Raw genomic sequence first — 17,396 nt, forward strand, 5'->3', positions numbered from 1 at the left:
AACTTTTTTTGTAGGTTGGTAAAATGTTTTCACATTTAGCAGGCTAACTGCAAGGAGGACTCGTGTTCCTTCTCTTTAAGAAGGCTGAGTCTGAGCAGGTTTGAGACCTGAGGAGGAAGAGGCTTGGAACAGGAGAGGCTGAAGATTTGGGCAGGTGCTCAGAGGAGACAGGAGTGGCTGAACTGATGATGGTGGGAACTGGGAAGGATTGAACTTTGGAAGAAGAGTCTCTTTTCTTCCAGAGATGAGGAGGCGGCAGGGCCAGGACGTGTGGCTGTGGATCAGGGTGGTGGTGGAGTTGGTAGGTCGTTTGCTTGCCTGGGCCATACCCACGAACCATGTTCTTTTCACCACCATAGGAGATGGGATTCCCTGCTGAACAGGATAATCAAGAGAACATTTTGAATTTAGTGTTTTTACTCTATTGCATGGGAGCCCTGATCATGCGTTGGGCTGCTAACTACAAGGGCAGTGGTTCAAACCCCTCTGAGGGAGAAATAAGAAGCTTTTGTTCCCGGAAACCCTGTACAGGGTCATTGTTAGTCAGAATGGGCTTAAAGCAAGGGTTTTTGGTTTCCTTTCCTTTAAACCAAGAACTCAATGCTTATGCATTGGGGTGCTACTCTCAAGGTCAGCAGTTCAAAACCACTAGCTGCTTCACGGGAGAAAGACTAGGCTTTCTATTTCCGTAAAGAGTTAGAATCTCAGAAACCCACAGGGGCAGTTCAGTTCTGTCCTATCAGGTCGCTTTGAGCCAGAAAGGACTCGGTGGCAGTGAGCTTGGTTTGTTTTATTGGATGTCATGTCTGGGGTAGCAGGTGCTAAGAACTGTAGAGGAAGCTGGCTCTCATTCACTGCCATCAATTAAACTCCAGTTCATAATGGCCCTATAGGCCTGTAGAGCCGGCCCTGCTGGTTTCTGAGGCTGTAAATCTTTCTGAGAGTAGAACAATCCTCGGTTTTCTCTCGCTGAGCTGCTGGTGGTTTTGAACTGCTGACCTTGCAGCCTAATGCATAAGCCCATAGACAAAAGGAAGGTCACTGTGGTACACAATGGGGGATGGTGACTGGGATTCCTACAGATGCCAACCTGTAGGACTTTAGTTTTACTCCTCAGTGTTCAGAAAAGACTCAGGAATAGCTGACTAGGGATTTACTAAAGTGCTGGAGGAAAAGGGCCAAGACAGCATAATTGTAACAGACCTTCATTCAGGGCTTCATCCCATTTCCTTCTTTCTTTGCCGAGCCCCACAATTGTGGTTGCCAGGTCTTTTGGCTTGTCTCTTGCCAACTGCACAGCGCTCTGAGCAGGATAAAAATAATGCTAATGTGCACCAGACTGAGCAAGACAGGGCCAAGTGACTTGACGGCCTTCAGTGTTTGCAACACAAAACTAAAATAAAAAGAATGTTAGCTATAAAGCTAGCATTAGAGATTACTCAATTGGCGGCGTGACAATCGTTTTGCTGCATTGTCTTTACTTCTTGAAAAAATAATCCACTGAGTACTATTACTAGACCTGTTTTTGTAGAGAGGAGGTCTATAGCTAGAGAGGTAAGTATTTCCGTAAACGAGCAATTGGCATATCACTAGTTCCTGACAGAGTCCACCCCGTCTGAGAACAGAACCCGCTTTCTTAATCTGAGCAGAAAGCCGAGCACGGTAATGTACCAGTATTTTTCTGCCCACCTTTTCCAACACTTACGGTAACCGCGGCCTAGGCGGGGCCCCCATCCGGGTGACGGGGCACGCGCCGTGCTCACGCGCGCGGCTGTCACAGCTTCCTCCAGGAACGCTGAGGCAGCCGACGCTCGGCGCGGGCGTCGTGGACGACTCTATCTAGGCTGTATTCCTTGTGTCTGAGCATCTGATTCCAACGCCTGCAGGGCGGTGAGGAGGGGGCGGAGCCTGCCCCCGGGAAGCGCTGCCGATTGGAGGAGAGGAGGACTAGGGGGCGGAGCCTTCGGGGGAAGCTAGAAGCTGTTTCAACCATGTAAGCACCGTCGCTTCCTGCAGCAACCACCGGTGGCCTCGGCTCTCCCCGCGCTGCCCTCGGAGCCGGCTTCCTGCGCCGGAGCGGGCTGCAGCGGCGGCGAGGCTGGAAGGGGACGGCGGGGCCGGGGCGGAGGGCGCAGGTAAGGGAGAGGCTGGAGCTGAGAGGGAGGGCCCAGGCCGACTTGGGGAGTTCCGGAGCCGGAGCGCAGGGGAAGCGGGCTGAAGGCGAGAACTGGTACTGGACACCAGGGGGCTGGAGGCCGGCGTGCGGCGAGGCCAGGGACGGGCCGAATCCCGGCCCCGGGATCCCCGGGCTGCCCCTGGCCTGGACAGCGGGCAAGGGAGCTAGTGCAACTCTGCTCCAAGTGGTTTCCTTGGCAACCTTAGATGTCTGTTCTCTTGCCCTTCTCGGGCCGTGTTCCTGAACTTGTTTTGGAAATGGATAATCCAGTTCCTCCTTTCTCTTGCTGAATGAGCTCTGAGTCTGTCAGAAGTGCATTGATAGGCAGGGAAAAGAAAGTTCATGAGTTACAGAAACGATACCAACTGTGGAGTTAGAAAAAAATATATATTACTGTGCATGCCATTAGACTTGTCCCATTTCAAATGATTTCAAAGTCTCCGTAAAGGAGGAGGCTTGATTTCCCAGTTAGTATTTCTCCTTTGCTCCAGAAAGATGAGCTTTCCTACCCCTGGAAAGAGTTGCAGTCTTGCAAACCCACAGGGACCATTCTGCCCTGCCCTGTAAGGTCATTTGATTCGGAATCGATTCGATGGCAGTCGTTTAGTTTATTTCTCCGTTCCTTCGAATGCTCTGGGCAAAAAGCTGAGAAGTAAAACGCAGCATAGAATGTGATGGATACTTTTTGAAATTGGAAAAATCTCTCCACATTAGAAGTTACCATCCTTAAGGCCGTCAAGAAGAAATAGGGAAAGTATTTGAATTCTGTATAAAGCAAGTCACTCCTTGTTTATATGGTGTACGTGTGTGTGACATTTTTTAGCCCCGATTCAGTGTATCCCGTGTTGTAGGATTTCTGACAGGCGGTTGGTTCTCAGGTATATTTTTGAATTAAGAAGCCCTGGTGACAATGGCTAGGCACATGGCTGCTAAGGTATAGGTGGATGACTGGACTCATCAACTGCTCTGTGGGAGAAAGGTGTCGCAGCCTGCTTCCACACGTTGTGCAGTTGGAGTTGGGTGCCATCAGGTGGATTCCGAGTCAGCAGCACTGTGCGCAGGAGAATGAAACACAGCCCAGGCCCGCGGCTTCCTAACGTTTGCTATGCCTGAGCCCATTGTTGTCCCCACTGTGCCAATCCATCTCGTTGTGGGTCTTCTTGTTATTTTGCTCTTCGTCTACCAAGCTTGATGCCCCTTTTCAGGGACTGTGCTCTCCTGAAGGAGTCGTAGTGGTGTTATAGTGGGCTTCCTACTGAGCTGCTAACTGCAAGGTTAGCAGTTCAAATCCACCAGCTGCTCTGGGGCAGGGCTGGGGGTGGGGGCCAGTAAAGGCGAGACTTTCTGTTCCTGTAAAGATTTATAGCCTCAGAAACTCAAATGGACAGTTTTACTACCAATTTGGTGACAGTGAGTTTGGTTGTGGTCTGCCCGGTCTGTCCTGACAACGTGTCTAAAGTACATGAGATGAAATCTCGCCAACCCCACTTCTAAGAAGCGTTCTGGCTGTGCTTCCTCTAAGACAGACCTGTTTGTTCTGCTGACAGTCCATGGCCCTGCCATTATTCTTTCCCAGCACCATCATTCAATGCATCAATTCTTCTCTGGTCTTCCCTATTGCCGCACAGTTTTCCCATTGCATGTGTGGGGACTGAATATGCTACAGCTTCATACAGGCACCCGTTAGTGATAGCTTTACTCTTTCACGTTAGGAGAGGTCTTGTGCAGCAGATTTGCCCAATGCAGTATGCCTTTGGTTTCTTAACCACTGTTTCTGTGGGTGCTGATTCTGCATACAAGTAAAGTAGAATCCTTGACAATGCTAGCCTTACAGCCTAGGATCCCTTTGGGGTAGTTCTCGATCCTGTACGGTTGCTCAGAGTGGGAATCATCTCGGCGTACAAGAACAAACTCATACTTGAATTTTCCATCTGCTAAGTTTTTTATATTGACTGGTAGATCAGGCGTATTTCAGACATTTTAATAATTGATTAGCCTTCTGATTGGCTTTACCATCAAGATAATGTGTAGTATACACCACAAAACAAGAAACAAACCACATTCTGTCATTAAGTCAGTTCCTACTTATGATGACCCTGTAGAACAGAGTAGAACTGCCCCATAGGTTGGTTTCCCAGGATATAAATCTTCACAGGAATGGTCAGCCTCATCTTTCTTCCGTGGAGCAGCTGATGGTTTTGAACTGCTGACCTTCCTTGTGGTTAGCACTCCAATCTATAACCACTAAGCCACCAGAGCCCCTTTTAGGAGAGAGCATCCTAAATGGAACAGTGTTTTTATCCCTCCCCATTTCAAGGCTACTATGTATACGAATAGTCTTGAAATGGGAAGGGGTAGAACTATTGGTGATACAGCAGAGGTCTTTGGATAAATAGGTTAATACTTTTAATAATTACCTGTCAGGAAGAAGCCCTAATTTCTCTTATAAACAGTTATTATGCTACCAAAGGATGAGATTTATAAGGTAGGCCCTCTCTCCCTCCCAAATCCTGGATGTCATTATGTAATTATTAAGATTAATTCTGTGTGATTGTATTTCTCTTTTTGAGACTATACTTGTGGTCTTTGTACACTTTCAGAGACTTTATTTGTGGTGAGTTGTGTCCTGTATCTCTAAAACATTTAGACTGATAGAAGTTTAGGGTGTGATGAACTTAAGAAGTAATACTAAGACTCTAGGCAAGCTTTTAGGAGCCCTGGTGGCGTAGTGGTTAAGCATTGGGCTGCAATCTGCAAGGTCAGCAGTTTGAAACTACCAGTCTGCTCCTCCGGAGAAAGAGTTAGTTACAGCCTTGGAAACTCACATGGAGTAGCTGTGAGTCGGCGTTGACTTGATGGCAGTGATGGTAGCAAGTTTTAACTCCACTTTTGATGTTACTTGTGTCCAAGTGGCATGGGGGCCGTTTCTCTAGGCCTGTGGGTATCGTCTCATGGTCCTTCCACTCCAGTTGCTTTTTCTTTTACGCCTTTGTTTGAATTTGCACCCAGTCAGCCACGACTTTATTTCTTAGCTCTTTATGCTGAGATACAGACCTTGATGACACCCCAGGCTTTGCTGACCAGTCCTGTTGGAAAATATCGATGATGTTAGAGACCTTTCTCCCTCCTTCCTCTTCTTTCCCCACCCACTGCCCTCTCCTTCTCTTTCAGATTTTATTGCAAAATCCTGTCCCAAGTCCGTGCATTAATTTCTTTTTCTACAATTAAAAAAAAGTATATATATGTGTGTGTGTGTTTTATTAAGGAGTTTTTAGTGAAAGCTAACAAGTAGAAAAAAGGGATGATTTAGGTGGAATTAGCCTCACCACCAATTTTGGATGTGCTCAATTTAAGATGCTCTCCTCATCTTGCCTAAGTCCCCCCTCCCCCCTTTTGATGCATGTTGCTGGAGTGAACAGTAGGGCAGTTGGAAATGTTAGTTCTTGGTAGAAGGTTGGGCTAGATGTAGACCCCAAGAATGATGGACTTATTGGTGGTAGTTGAGTTTATGGAAATGGATGAGTTTATTCCAGGACAGTATGCAAAGGGATTCATTTCATGTTTTGTTTCATTAACCAGTCAATCAAGAGGGGCCTGGGCGCACAGTGGTCACGTGGTTGGCCTTCGGAAAGCCCTCAGGGGTTCCACCGGAGCCCGGTGAGGCATTCTGCTCTGGAGACCAGGTGAAGAAGTCCTGTAGGGTCAGTGTGAGCCAGAATGGACTTGACAGCCCTGAGTGTGGTTTTGCTTCACCAACCAGGGCTTCTTTAATAGTTGTTGGGGGGTTTAGGTAGGCTGTGGTTGGAAACTTATGCAGAGCTGCAGAAAGAACTTTAATCTGAGGAAGAATTTTGGGTGAGACGTGGTCAAACTCTGACTTGCTGTGTGACCCTCTAGAAAGTGATTTCCTCAAGGGTGAAATGTAGTCCTCGTCGTCATAAGACCAGCTCTGTGTGCATCCCAGGGTATTGTGCACATAAAAGGAGATGGTAGATATAATTGGAAAGTGAAAAGCATTTTACAAGAGTATGATGTCATCTTCGTGCAAAGTGGGACTTCAGTGCTTGCTTCAGCAGCACGTGCACTCAGTTTGCAGGGACAGAGAGCTTGGCCCGGCCCTGCCCTAGGAGTCCAGGCCCATTTATGCTGCATTCCTTATTTTGAATAGAGATATGATAAATCTGCAAGCTGAACAGACACGAACAGGTGCACGGGAGTACACCTACAAGTATGTATATTTCGGAGTGGCGTAGGCTATTCTGCATATGTGTTTGTGTGTGCTCCACGCATATATTACCAATGAGACTGTCAAGCACACAGGGGCAAAGTTCTGGAAACTTGGCCATCACAAAACATCTTGTGTCACTGGGGTGGTCAGGAAACAATGGATTTAAGTTGTGGAGTGGAAACCTGATAACATTCACCCATCCTATAGCAAACATTCCAGCTCCTAGCCACCCCAGGTGACAGACTAGAGCCACCCCATGGGGTCTTCTTGCCAGCCCTCACTAATGGAACCGATCTCCAGGCCTTTCTCCCGCACCCAGCGCCTCACTGTTGTACCACTGGAGTAGAAAAGAAACCTCAGGCTTCTCTGTGACCGTCAAGTGATGGTGTGGCTGGCTTTGCGGTTTTATGGGCATCATGGCTTTCAGTAATTTTTAAAAGCCCCTTCAGAAGATTCTCATCTTACTGTCGAAAGACCTGTTTAGACTTAAAAGGGAGAAAAGCCAGGTTCCTGTGCCCCGGGGGGCAAGAGGAAGGGGCCAACCTTGTGATTTGCATGTTTGTCACGGGTCATGAGGTGTGCTGGAGGTAACTGGAGGCTACACAGAAATGTGTAAAGGATGATGACTTCCTTGTTTTTCTGTGGAGTATTTATTTCTGATACGTAAATATTTTAAAACAAAGCCTTGAGGAATTTATATGTTTATATAAAATCAGTCTCCCCATAAGTTAAAAAAAAAACTATTTACAGTATCTTTTTTTCCTCAAAAAAGCTTAAAAATTTAAGTTTTAAGTGCCTGGGCGATGCCTTTTTTGGTCTTTTCCCCTCATTTCTCACCTTTATGTTTTCGTTCCAAATTTTGATGGCCTAATTTCACTTATTTTGTTATTTTCTGATGTTCAACTACTACTCTTTTAAACTCTACCTAGGATTGGCTGTGTGTAGTCATAAGGTTCGGCGATTGAGACATCCTTAAGATGGAAACAGTAGTGTTTTCAACCCTTCACGTAGAGCATATGCTAAGCTAGATCTGTTGACTCTGTAGTTTTCCTAAGTCTGAGTTTTCTCAGAATTGGATTTTGCAGATATTTGGGTGTGGTTTGGCAAAAAGGTTTGGGCTTCTTGAGAAAGATATGATGGAACTTCACAAAACTTGTGGGAAAATGGAATGAAAAAACAAACAGACCCCAAACCAAAAAACCTTCTCAACATAAGCTCCATTGAAATCAAGCCCCCTTGTAAGCACTGGTACCAGCCATTTAGTCCATCCCTAAAGAAGTGAGGGGCCTGGACATTTAGCCACATCAGTGTGGTCAGTTTTACATGATTAAGGAAAGAAAAATGGGGCCCTCTACAGATACCGTAAGATTAGGGAACAGAAAGAAGTCAAAAGGAGCCAAATCAGGACTGTAAGGTGGACGCCTCAGATGTCCCATGAAAAGTCCCGCCGCAATATTGCCCTCGTTTGATAAGAGCTCTGGGTGGGGGCATTGTTATGGTGGAGCAGCACTCAGGCAGTTTTCTGCTGAAGCTTTGGTTCACGTTCTCAAAATACTGTCCTATTAGTGGATGTCACAGTTGTTTGCCCCTTCAGAAAGCCAGGAAGCAAGACAGATAGACGCCTTGAGCATCTCATAAAACTGCCGCACTGATCCTTGCTCTTGACTGTCTGCTTTTCTTTCGCTGGACCTCGTCCACCTTTTGAGAGCCATTGCTTTGTGTTTGGTCTCTGGGATCCTACTGCGAATTCCCAGGCCTAAAAGGTGTTAGGTACCGTTGCTTACAAAGGGTCTTGACCTTGATGGAGCTTACGTTGAGAAATAAAATTTATACCTTTTATCTTGTAACTCCATCTCCTGTGACAATTCCACTATGGGATGTTTCAGGCTTTTGATCCCACTTGCTTATAATCTCCAAAGTTCCGCTCTTGCCTGCAGTGGATCTTGTGCAAGGTTCTGACAGCCAGGGAGCAGAAAGTTCATCCCACTTTCCTTCTTCCATCGGCTGTGTGGAAGCTGAACCAACAGAGATGTCTGTGGTGGTGGCTGTTGTTTCTGCGGTTACTTGCCGGTCCTCTTTAATTAGGGTGCAGACAAGACCACATTTTTCCTCGCAAATTGATGTGGACGGTTTGCCCCTTCGGGCTTCATTTTCAACGTGGCCTGGCCCTTTCTTGAAACAAGTTAGCCGTTTATAAAGTGCAGATTTCCTCTCCATCCATTTTCACGGATCCTCGGTGATTTCACCATTTCTTCTGGTTTCCATTTTTGCAGAATTTGTGTTGCTCTGATAGCGGCTCTTCTCAAATTGATGTCTTATCTTTCTTAGTGTCTGTTCAGACATGTTATAACAAGTCAATGTGAGTTTGTTTTAATGGAAAAGGTGAAGTATGAAATACTAGGGATGTGTGGAATGAAAGTTTTAGTATTTCCTACTACGCATTCACCATGACATTTCAGAAGAGTCCTCGCATATACTGCCCTTGTGTATTTCCTTTTTCAGGCTCATGCAATGGCCACAGATGACAGGACTCCCCCAACACTGGACGCGGCTAACGACTTGCCTCCATCTCCTACCAGCCCTTCTCACCTCACACACTTTAAGCCTTTGACTCCTGATCAGGATGAGCCACCTTTTAAATCTGCGTATAGCTCTTTTGTAAACCTCTTTAGATTTAACAAAGGTAAGATGAATTTTTTTAAAAGATCAGACAAGCTACATTTTTGGATTCTCTAAAATCTCTTAACGTTCATGACGTGTCTTTGCAGGAAAGTGTAATGTTAACAAAGTGATAGCTTTAGTCATTGGTCACCTGGGTTTACTTTGTAAGACAGGAGAGGTAGAACTTTTACTGTGATCTTGTTAAATATCGGGTACCAGAGGTCAGAATTGGCAACTAAAAATTAGAGGTTCCTTTATGAAGAAAAAACCCACAATTTTTTAATTTAAAAAACATTTCAGTAAGCTTCAGTTTCCTCAAGTTCACAGAGTGGACCTTTGTCCCTTTGGGAGTTAATAGCTAAAATATATTAATGGAAGCAATGAAACTAAAAAGACCAGCACCTGGGAATGGTGTATACGTTTCAGAAGTAGGAAGTTGCCAGCAGGTCTGTTTTGACTTGACCCCATCAGACCAGGTTTTATGATTGCATCCAAGGGAAAGATACTTTTAAAATATGCTCTCTGGGTTAGGGGTTTGGCTGTTCAAACTCACCAGCTGCTCCAGGAGAGAAAGAAGCTCTACTCTGTGCCACTGGGTTACCATCAGGCAGAATCGGCTCAAGGGCAGTTGGTAGGTTTATCTTAAAAAAAGTAGAATAAATGGGCCGTTCATTATCTTTTGCTTCCCATTTGTGTTATTTGAAATATCTTAGAAAGTCATCTTGTCCTAAGGACTTTGCATTTAGATAACTAAATGCAATAGAAAATTTAATACTATCATCTGAATTTGAATAGTTGTAATGCTTAACCTACATAGACTCCTAATAGTCTAAATTTAAGACTGATATTTTTTGGGAAAAGTTGATATTCATCTTTTAGAGCAGTATTCATTGTACACACACAAAAAATTGAGACTGTAGTACTGAGAATTACCATATACCCTCACCCCCAGTTTCCTCCGGTGTTGACATCATACACTAACAGGATACCTTTTTTAGTAACTGATGACCCAATGTCTTGCCTTCCATGGGGGTCAGCGGGTTCCATTGTAGCCAGTGCGCCCCCTGTAGCTCCCTGCGTGTGCTGCTGTGCTGAGGAAGTGCGTTGTAGTGCAGCCTCCAGACTAAGATGGACCAGGTAAAAGGCCTGTCTCACTGGAAGTGAGCTCTGGAGTCTGTGGTTTTCAAATAACAGCAGGCCTTTCTTTGCTACAGAGAGAGGAGAAGGGGGCCAGGGGGAGCAGCAGCAGCCTCTGAGTGGAAGTTGGACCAGCCCCCAGCTCCCAGTAAGGACACAAACTGTGAGGTCACCGCTGCCGTATAAAAAGCACCTTAATGAGGAGCTCCGCCGGCGCTCTGCAGCTGCGTCAGGTAAGACTGAGCTCCCGTGTCGTGCGACTCTGCATGCTAGGCCCCGCCACCCCTTCGTTGTATTGCCCAGAGCTTGACCTGTGTAATTGGATTTAACTGAACAGCCATGCGCTGTGATTCCATGAACGTGACACTGTTATGTAGGCAGTGAAAGAGTTTGTTGATGCCTAGGCAAAGTTGTTAAAATAATTCCTTAAACTGTAATGTAGGGACGGCAAAGAGCGCCTGCTTGCTTCTGATTAATTCCTTGTTTGGGTTTCAGCCGAGGACAGTTTGCAGCATCCCCAGGACAGCCCAGGTTAGTGTCAGCTCTGTGAACGGATGCTGCACCAGTTCCTGGGTTGCCAGTGAAATGTGATGTGCATGCCTCTGACTGCAGACCCCTCACCCATCCGTGGCCTGCTTGCTGCTTGCTCTTCCTCCGACTTCATTGGCGGGCAGCTGTCAGTGTCGCTGGATCGCTGAGTTCCTCTTGCCTGTGTGTTCTTCATCCCGTCACCACAGTCTTCACCCCCTTCATGCTCACGCACTGGTGCTGTGTACGGTGGGGTTGGGGAGATGGTGCTGTTTTTCTGTGAGATGGTTAAACTTGGACTGAAGGTGGGAGGAGAAAGGTAGGGGTGGGGTGGGGGGCGGAGACAGTCTGATAGAGGGAAAGAGTGCGGTGTTGGGAGGCAGTCATTCATCCCCAAAGATGAGCTTCTGCCGTGAGGTTCCTTGGGTGAATAATTGGCACAACTAGTGGTGGTCTGCTGAGGGATATTGTACTGCTGGCTGAGACTTTGCTGCAGAAACTCTGGATGCGGACCAGAACCCCTGTCTTCAGGATGGGGGAGGAAGGGGAGGAACGAACATGGTCTCTTTAAGGACTGGAGAACCTTTGGGTTTTCTGGGCCAGTGAGCCTTGGGCTTGTTTTTATCACAAGGGTAGGAGCTTTTGATTTTTTTTTTAATTAAATTTTTTTAAAATTTGAAGATAATTATTCGTAGGTGGAGCTGGGGGAGCCCTCGTGGCATTGTAGTTACACGTTGGGCTGCTGACCGACCGTAAGGTCAGTAGTTCAAAACCACTGTCCTCTTCACAGGAGAAAGATGAGGCTGTCTACTCCTGTAAAGAGTTACAGTCTCAGACACTCACAGGGGCAGTGTTTCTCTGTCCTGCAGGGTCGCCATGAGTCAAAATGGAGTCGGTGGCAGTGTGTTTGGTTTTGGCGGTGGCCCTGGTACAGTCCCGGCTTTGCTGTAGGCCCCACCTTTCCTAGTCATGCTTTCTCCGGCCACTTGATTCCTTTTTGCTCCATCGCTTAGTGGGCCAGTGACTGCTCCATCAAGTTCCTTTCCTATAGTTCCATCCTTTTCTGCCTGTGGAGGAAAGCTAGTTAATATTCCAACAGCTATTTTACAAGAAAAGTAAAGGCAAAAGGCTACATCGGATGATTTCTTTCTTTCAAGATCTGTGTTTCTGTTGGTTTCTAACTCTTCGTCTTCTCGTGCATGGCGATGATGGTGCTCTCTCTGACTGCTCGGTGGCTAAATGCAGGGGCTTCTCAGTGAGTGGTTTTTCCTGTCGAAGCTCTAACCGCTTCATCGCTCTCCTCCTTTAACTCATACATTATGAAGTTGCTCCTCCTGTAAGTCTCCAGAAACATTTGGCCAATCTACTACTTATACTTGTATTCTGGCAGCAGCACATCAGATATATGCTGAGATTTAGATAGTTTTCAAATTTTTGAAAAATAGGTACAGGCTTAGATAATTATTTTAGTACCTATCTCGGGAAACCATAAATTCAGTTGTGGACACAAACCTCTTATCCACCGTAATTTTTTCCCACTCACCCCAAATAAAGACACCTAAAATTCAGGAAATATTTACCGGGGGATATTTTCTACCTTGCTCTGCCAGAGATTTCAGGAAAGGAGGAGGCGTTCTCCTCCCATAACGAGAGTCTAGGAAACCACAGGGGCAGTTCTGCGCTGCCCTACAGGATTGCCATGTATCTGAATTGACTTGGCAATGAGTTTTGTTTTTTTGGTTAAGTGACGGAAGCTTTCCTTTTGTAAAACCACCCCACTTCATCCTTAGCCACGAATAGTCGGAAGTGACGACTAGGTTAGGCAGATCCATTCTGGCACCGCTGACATTGGGGCCTGTTTGTCGACTGATAGATCTCACTTCCGTGTTGCTATCTCAAGTGTAAGCGGTTCCTGCTGTTTGGGATTGCAAGGGGTGGCGGGGAGAAAGAAAGAGGGGTGGGTTTAGAATTCTAACAGGCCTCTGGCAGTTTTAATCTACTCGGATGGTGGTCAAAGATGTCTGGCAAAATTTACTTCCTGGATGTTCTGAAATCTGCCAGAAACTTTGGGGGCCAAGGTATAAATTCCTTTCTGATGAGCTTGATGAGACCTTTGGATTATGATCTTCAGACTCCACTGTTATTTACTTGATTGCTTACCTGTTTGACTTTACAGGTTAAGCTAAATTAATCCTCTAGGATCACTTTTCTTCTGCTAAATTTCTAGTGGCTGTGTGTGAGGGGTTAGGGAGCCCCAGTGGAGCTGTGGGTAAGCATTGGGCTGCTAACTGCAAGGTCAGTAGTTTACACCCACCAGCCCGGCTGTGGGAGAAAGATGAGGTTGTCTGCTCCTGTAAAGATTTACCGTCTCAGAAACTCCATCCAGGGCCGCTGTGAATCAGTATCAACTCGATGGCCATGGTTTAAATAAACATATATACGTATGTTTATTTATATGTTTATATATGTGTGTGCGTGTGTGTGTGTGTAATGTGTTATAGATGATGGGTTGGGCCCATTAGTGAAGTTTTGAACCATTTAAGCAATGCTTCTTTTGTCGGCGTTTAAGCCAGTAGTGCCCGTCTTCCTTCCTCATGGAACAGGGTAGTGCATGGAACTAAGAGAAACTTTCCCTTAGAGAGACTGTGCACCCTTCAAGCTGTATCACCGGCTGGAGAACACGCATATGCTGGCAGACATCAGGAGGCAGCTTGAATCACATGTATTCATGATTGTGCATAGATATTAGTGTCTGTTCTTTTGCTTTTTTTTTTTTTTTCAATCCGACTCAGATGCAAGAAGGAAAGCAGAACCCAACTTTGGAGGTCATGACCCTCGAACAGCTGTTCAGCTTCGGAGCCTCAGTACAGTATTAAGGCGCCTCAAGGAGATCATGGAGGGGAAAAGCCAGGTACTGCCTTGAAGCTTCATGGGTTACTTATTAATTATGTGTCCGAATGCCCCCGGAGGGGCTGTTCTCCTAGTGCTCCTGTCAGCTGAGCACATTCTGTGCTGCACACAGCCTTTAGTTTTCACGTGGCCCACTGGAGCCCTGTTTGTAGCTAGTGCTCTCAGTAGCCTCTTCAAGAAGTTCTTATCTAGTCCAGGAGCAGCGGAGAGTTCTCCATATTGTCTTTAGAAAGCTTCGCTATTCGAATAGCTGTCCAGCTTTAATTTTTTAAAAGTTGGATCCAGCACCTTGTTTTACTGTGAAGATCCTCCTTTCCCGACGGCGTTATACATCCCATCAGGTATCTGTGTGTGCGTGTGAAGGCACTCCAGGACCCCCTTTCTGTTCCACAGCCCCGTGTTTTCCTTCCCTTGCATCAGTGGCCTACTTGGAGTCTCCACAGCTTTGCACCCAACCTTGACGCCTGTACAGTTGTGTTCTTCAAGATCATCTCGGCTGTTTGGGCCTCTTGCCTTTCCATATGAGTTTTCGAATGAACCTGCACTTTTCTGCAAAAGAAAATCCTGAGGACTTTGGTTAGGATTGCCCTTGCCAGCGTGTCTTAGTCATGGGTATTTCCGAGACGCCTCAGAGAGTGTTCTTGTTACAGGATAGTGACTTGAAGCAGTACTGGATGCCAGACAGCCAGTGTAAAGAGTGCTACGACTGCAGTGAGAAGTTTACCACCTTCAGGCGCAGACATCATTGCCGACTCTGTGGGCAGATTTTCTGCAGTCGTTGCTGTAATCAAGAAATCCCTGGCAAGTTTATGGGCTACACCGGTAAGTGGATTTTTGTTGAGATTTACAGTTCTTAAAGGTCTTTAGAATAGTGAGAATACACAACCGGAATTATTTGGGGCTTTATATGTTGAGCAAGAGGGACACAAACTTGAGAGGTGAGACACACCCCTCTCTAGTGAAATAATAAGGTAAATGGGAGCGTGCAAAAAAAAAACAACACAGAGTGAAAGACAGTGTAGAGATGCAAGCTCTAGGAAAGACAGAGCAAGCAGGTGTTACAGTATTCTTTTATTACTGTAAGAAATGGTGCGGCAGCTCTGTCTGACCTCCTCTGACTTCACAAGCGGGAAGGAGACTCAAACTTCACAACAGCTCACGGCCGGTACCTATGAGGGGCCGGAGTCAGACATGCTTCCACCCCCCAACCTTCTTACCAGCTGCCCCTCCCGGGGCACTCTGCTGCTCTGCTGCGTTAGAAAATGCACCGCATTAACCACACCCAGCTAACAAACAATACTCATGATTTCTAGGTTTACCAAGGAAGTTCACAGCTACAGTTCAGCATCAGCAATGTTCAGGATACAGTTAGTGTAATCAGCAGTCTCTCTTCTCAGCTTTGCTTGCAGACAGGCCTCTCTCTGGTCCTTGGTCCTCAGCTACACTGCCACTTGACTTCTGTGCTTAAGATTGTCACAGAGCTCCTTTCATTCTGTTGATAAGTGGCCGAAGGACGCTGTACTCCACTGTAAGCCTCAGCCCAAAGCTGCTCAGCGCTCGCCCAGTAGCTCAGCAGACCTAGCTCCCCCAATAGGGTGCCTGGAAGCACCCTATTTTGCAAGTGAACTTCCTGCCCAGCCATACTTAGCTTTACGTGCTCTGTGAGCTGGGAAGCACACCTCTGTCTCACGCTTGTGGTGCTCCTGCATCTGCTGCCACCACTTCTCCAGTGTCTTAGCTCTTGGATCAAGGAGGCTCAGTGTGCAGGGATCTTGGGACCCAGAGAACACGTTCCACTCTTGAATCTTCTCTGAATTTCCTCCTTCCTGCTTCTGAGATTGCTCATTTTGTACCCAGCAGAATGGCAAATCGATCAATCCCCATGTTAGCATTCCAGAGTTTTACAGTCACAGCCCTGTTAGCAGTCATTCACAACTGGATCATATAATTATATCGGCATCTTCCTGTACCTTTTCTTTCCCAAACCCTTCAGGTAAAGAGGAAAAGAACCCAATTTGCACGGTTATTTGGTGAGAGTTAGAAAGGTTATGGCTGGAAGAGACTTGCCGAGTAACTCACTGCACCACAATGACTCGGAGCGCGTTCACTGTACAAAGTGCAGATCTCCCAGTAGGCCCACTGTGTAACCCAACCTACCAGGGCTTCCCTTTATTTCAGAGAGAAAATATGTTTTGCTTTGTTGGTGTATTTACTTGACGAAAAAATCCTTTCCTCTGTGGACCTTCATATTTAACTTCTAGAAATTTAAAAAATTCTCTGTTCAGCCTTGTTTTCTTGTGTCAGGGGATTGTATTCTTTTGACTTGTTAGTTGCGGTCTATTAATTTTCTCCTCCTGTTGTTTAATTTGGACACCTAGATAAGTGTATCATAAGGATGGTTAGTTAAAATAAGTAAAGGAAAAAAACAAAAAACAAACAAAAAAAAAAAGTAAAGGGTCAGACTTCTTTAAACTGGCTCTTTTGGTAGTTTTGACATGAAGACACTTCCCTGTTATTAGATTAACACAAGGACATAAAATGCTCTGTTGAGTAATACGTTAATACTAACTTTTACTTATTTTTGTTCTTTTCCCTCTCTTAGGGGACCTTCGAGCTTGCACATACTGTAGAAAAATAGCCTTAAGCTATGCTCACTCCACAGACAGTAATTCCATTGGAGAAGACTTGAATGCCCTTTCTGATTCTGCCTGCTCCGTGTCTCTGCTGGATCCCAGTGAACCCCGAACACCTGTTGGAAGTAGAAAAGCCAGCCGCAACATTTTCCTGGAGGATGATTTGGCCTGGCAGAGGTAGCATCAGTTAAACATAAGGCTGTTTGTGTTTTAGAAACACCGATAGTCTTGTGAACTACGAGTACTTTTGCTTACGTTCTTTTTCTTTCAGTGTTTTCTCCAAAATCACAATTTTATTTCTTCTTTTTTCCTTAGCTTTTCTCTTAGGTTCAGAGAAGCTGCTTTTGGATAGTGACGAATATTGTCTCATTAGGATGTAAACTTGCATGTGATCCTAAAGTGAATAGTTCCTAATGCAGCTTTCTCTTTTTAAGGAGTATCTTAGGCAATTTGTGTTTTTAAGGTTTGCAGAAATGAGATTATTTCTGTTTTTCTATGGAATATTTTATGCTTTTCAATATTTCTGAATAAGCTGTACTGTGTGTTTTTGGCATCATAAGTATGCTGTACGTATATGATATCCATTTTCTATGCATTGTATGTATTTCTAATAAAGCCATTTCTAAGAAGCGTAGGGATTTATCGGTTGGTGCCTGTTGCAGTTAGCGATGCCTCTTCGTTGGCCTTCGGCCTGCTGTGTGATTCCGAAGCTGACACTTGTGTTTAATAAAGCAGACTAGGGTTTCCTAACATAGGAAGCTTGGATGTCAGAGGTGGGATGCCACTTACACTGTAGGTTCTGTGCTGATGATTTAGTGCACATTCTTTGTAGTTTCGCATCTCTGTGGTGTATGCCGAGTTTCTAAGAGATTACACAACCAGTAAGAGGTAGAGCCTGAACTTGGCCTAGGTTTGCCTGACCACAGTGCTATTCCAGGGGGCTATGGGGACTGCAAATAAAATGTTTCAACTTGGAATTGTCCCAGAAAATCTAAGGCATTACAATTTCTTCAAACTTACACACTGATGTAAGAAGGTGTTCCCTCAGTTATATATTGGTATATAATAATACATAGCAATTTTATTATATTATTGGCATCCAACATACATAGTCAACTTTTTT

General features: G+C 45.6%; 1 protein-coding gene across 1 annotated transcript in view; it reads left to right on the plus strand.

Moving 5' to 3' along the window:
* Positions 1 to 2,112: 2,112 nt before the first annotated feature.
* PIKFYVE (phosphoinositide kinase, FYVE-type zinc finger containing) overlaps positions 2,113 to 17,396 on the plus strand; it is a 91,595-nt gene continuing 76,311 nt past the window's right edge. Inside the window, exons 1-6 of the mRNA XM_045296769.1 lie at positions 2,113 to 2,135; positions 8,907 to 9,087; positions 10,280 to 10,435; positions 13,523 to 13,641; positions 14,291 to 14,462; positions 16,243 to 16,450. Coding sequence (XP_045152704.1) covers positions 8,916 to 9,087; positions 10,280 to 10,435; positions 13,523 to 13,641; positions 14,291 to 14,462; positions 16,243 to 16,450 — 827 coding nt within the window. The 5' untranslated portion in view covers positions 2,113 to 2,135; positions 8,907 to 8,915. The remainder of the gene's footprint in view (positions 2,136 to 8,906; positions 9,088 to 10,279; positions 10,436 to 13,522; positions 13,642 to 14,290; positions 14,463 to 16,242; positions 16,451 to 17,396) is intronic.

This window comes from Echinops telfairi, unplaced genomic scaffold (genome assembly GCF_000313985.2).
Source record: "Echinops telfairi isolate 266 unplaced genomic scaffold, ASM31398v2 ScPeMD7_3;HRSCAF=10, whole genome shotgun sequence".
NCBI lineage: Eukaryota > Metazoa > Chordata > Mammalia > Afrosoricida > Tenrecidae > Echinops > Echinops telfairi.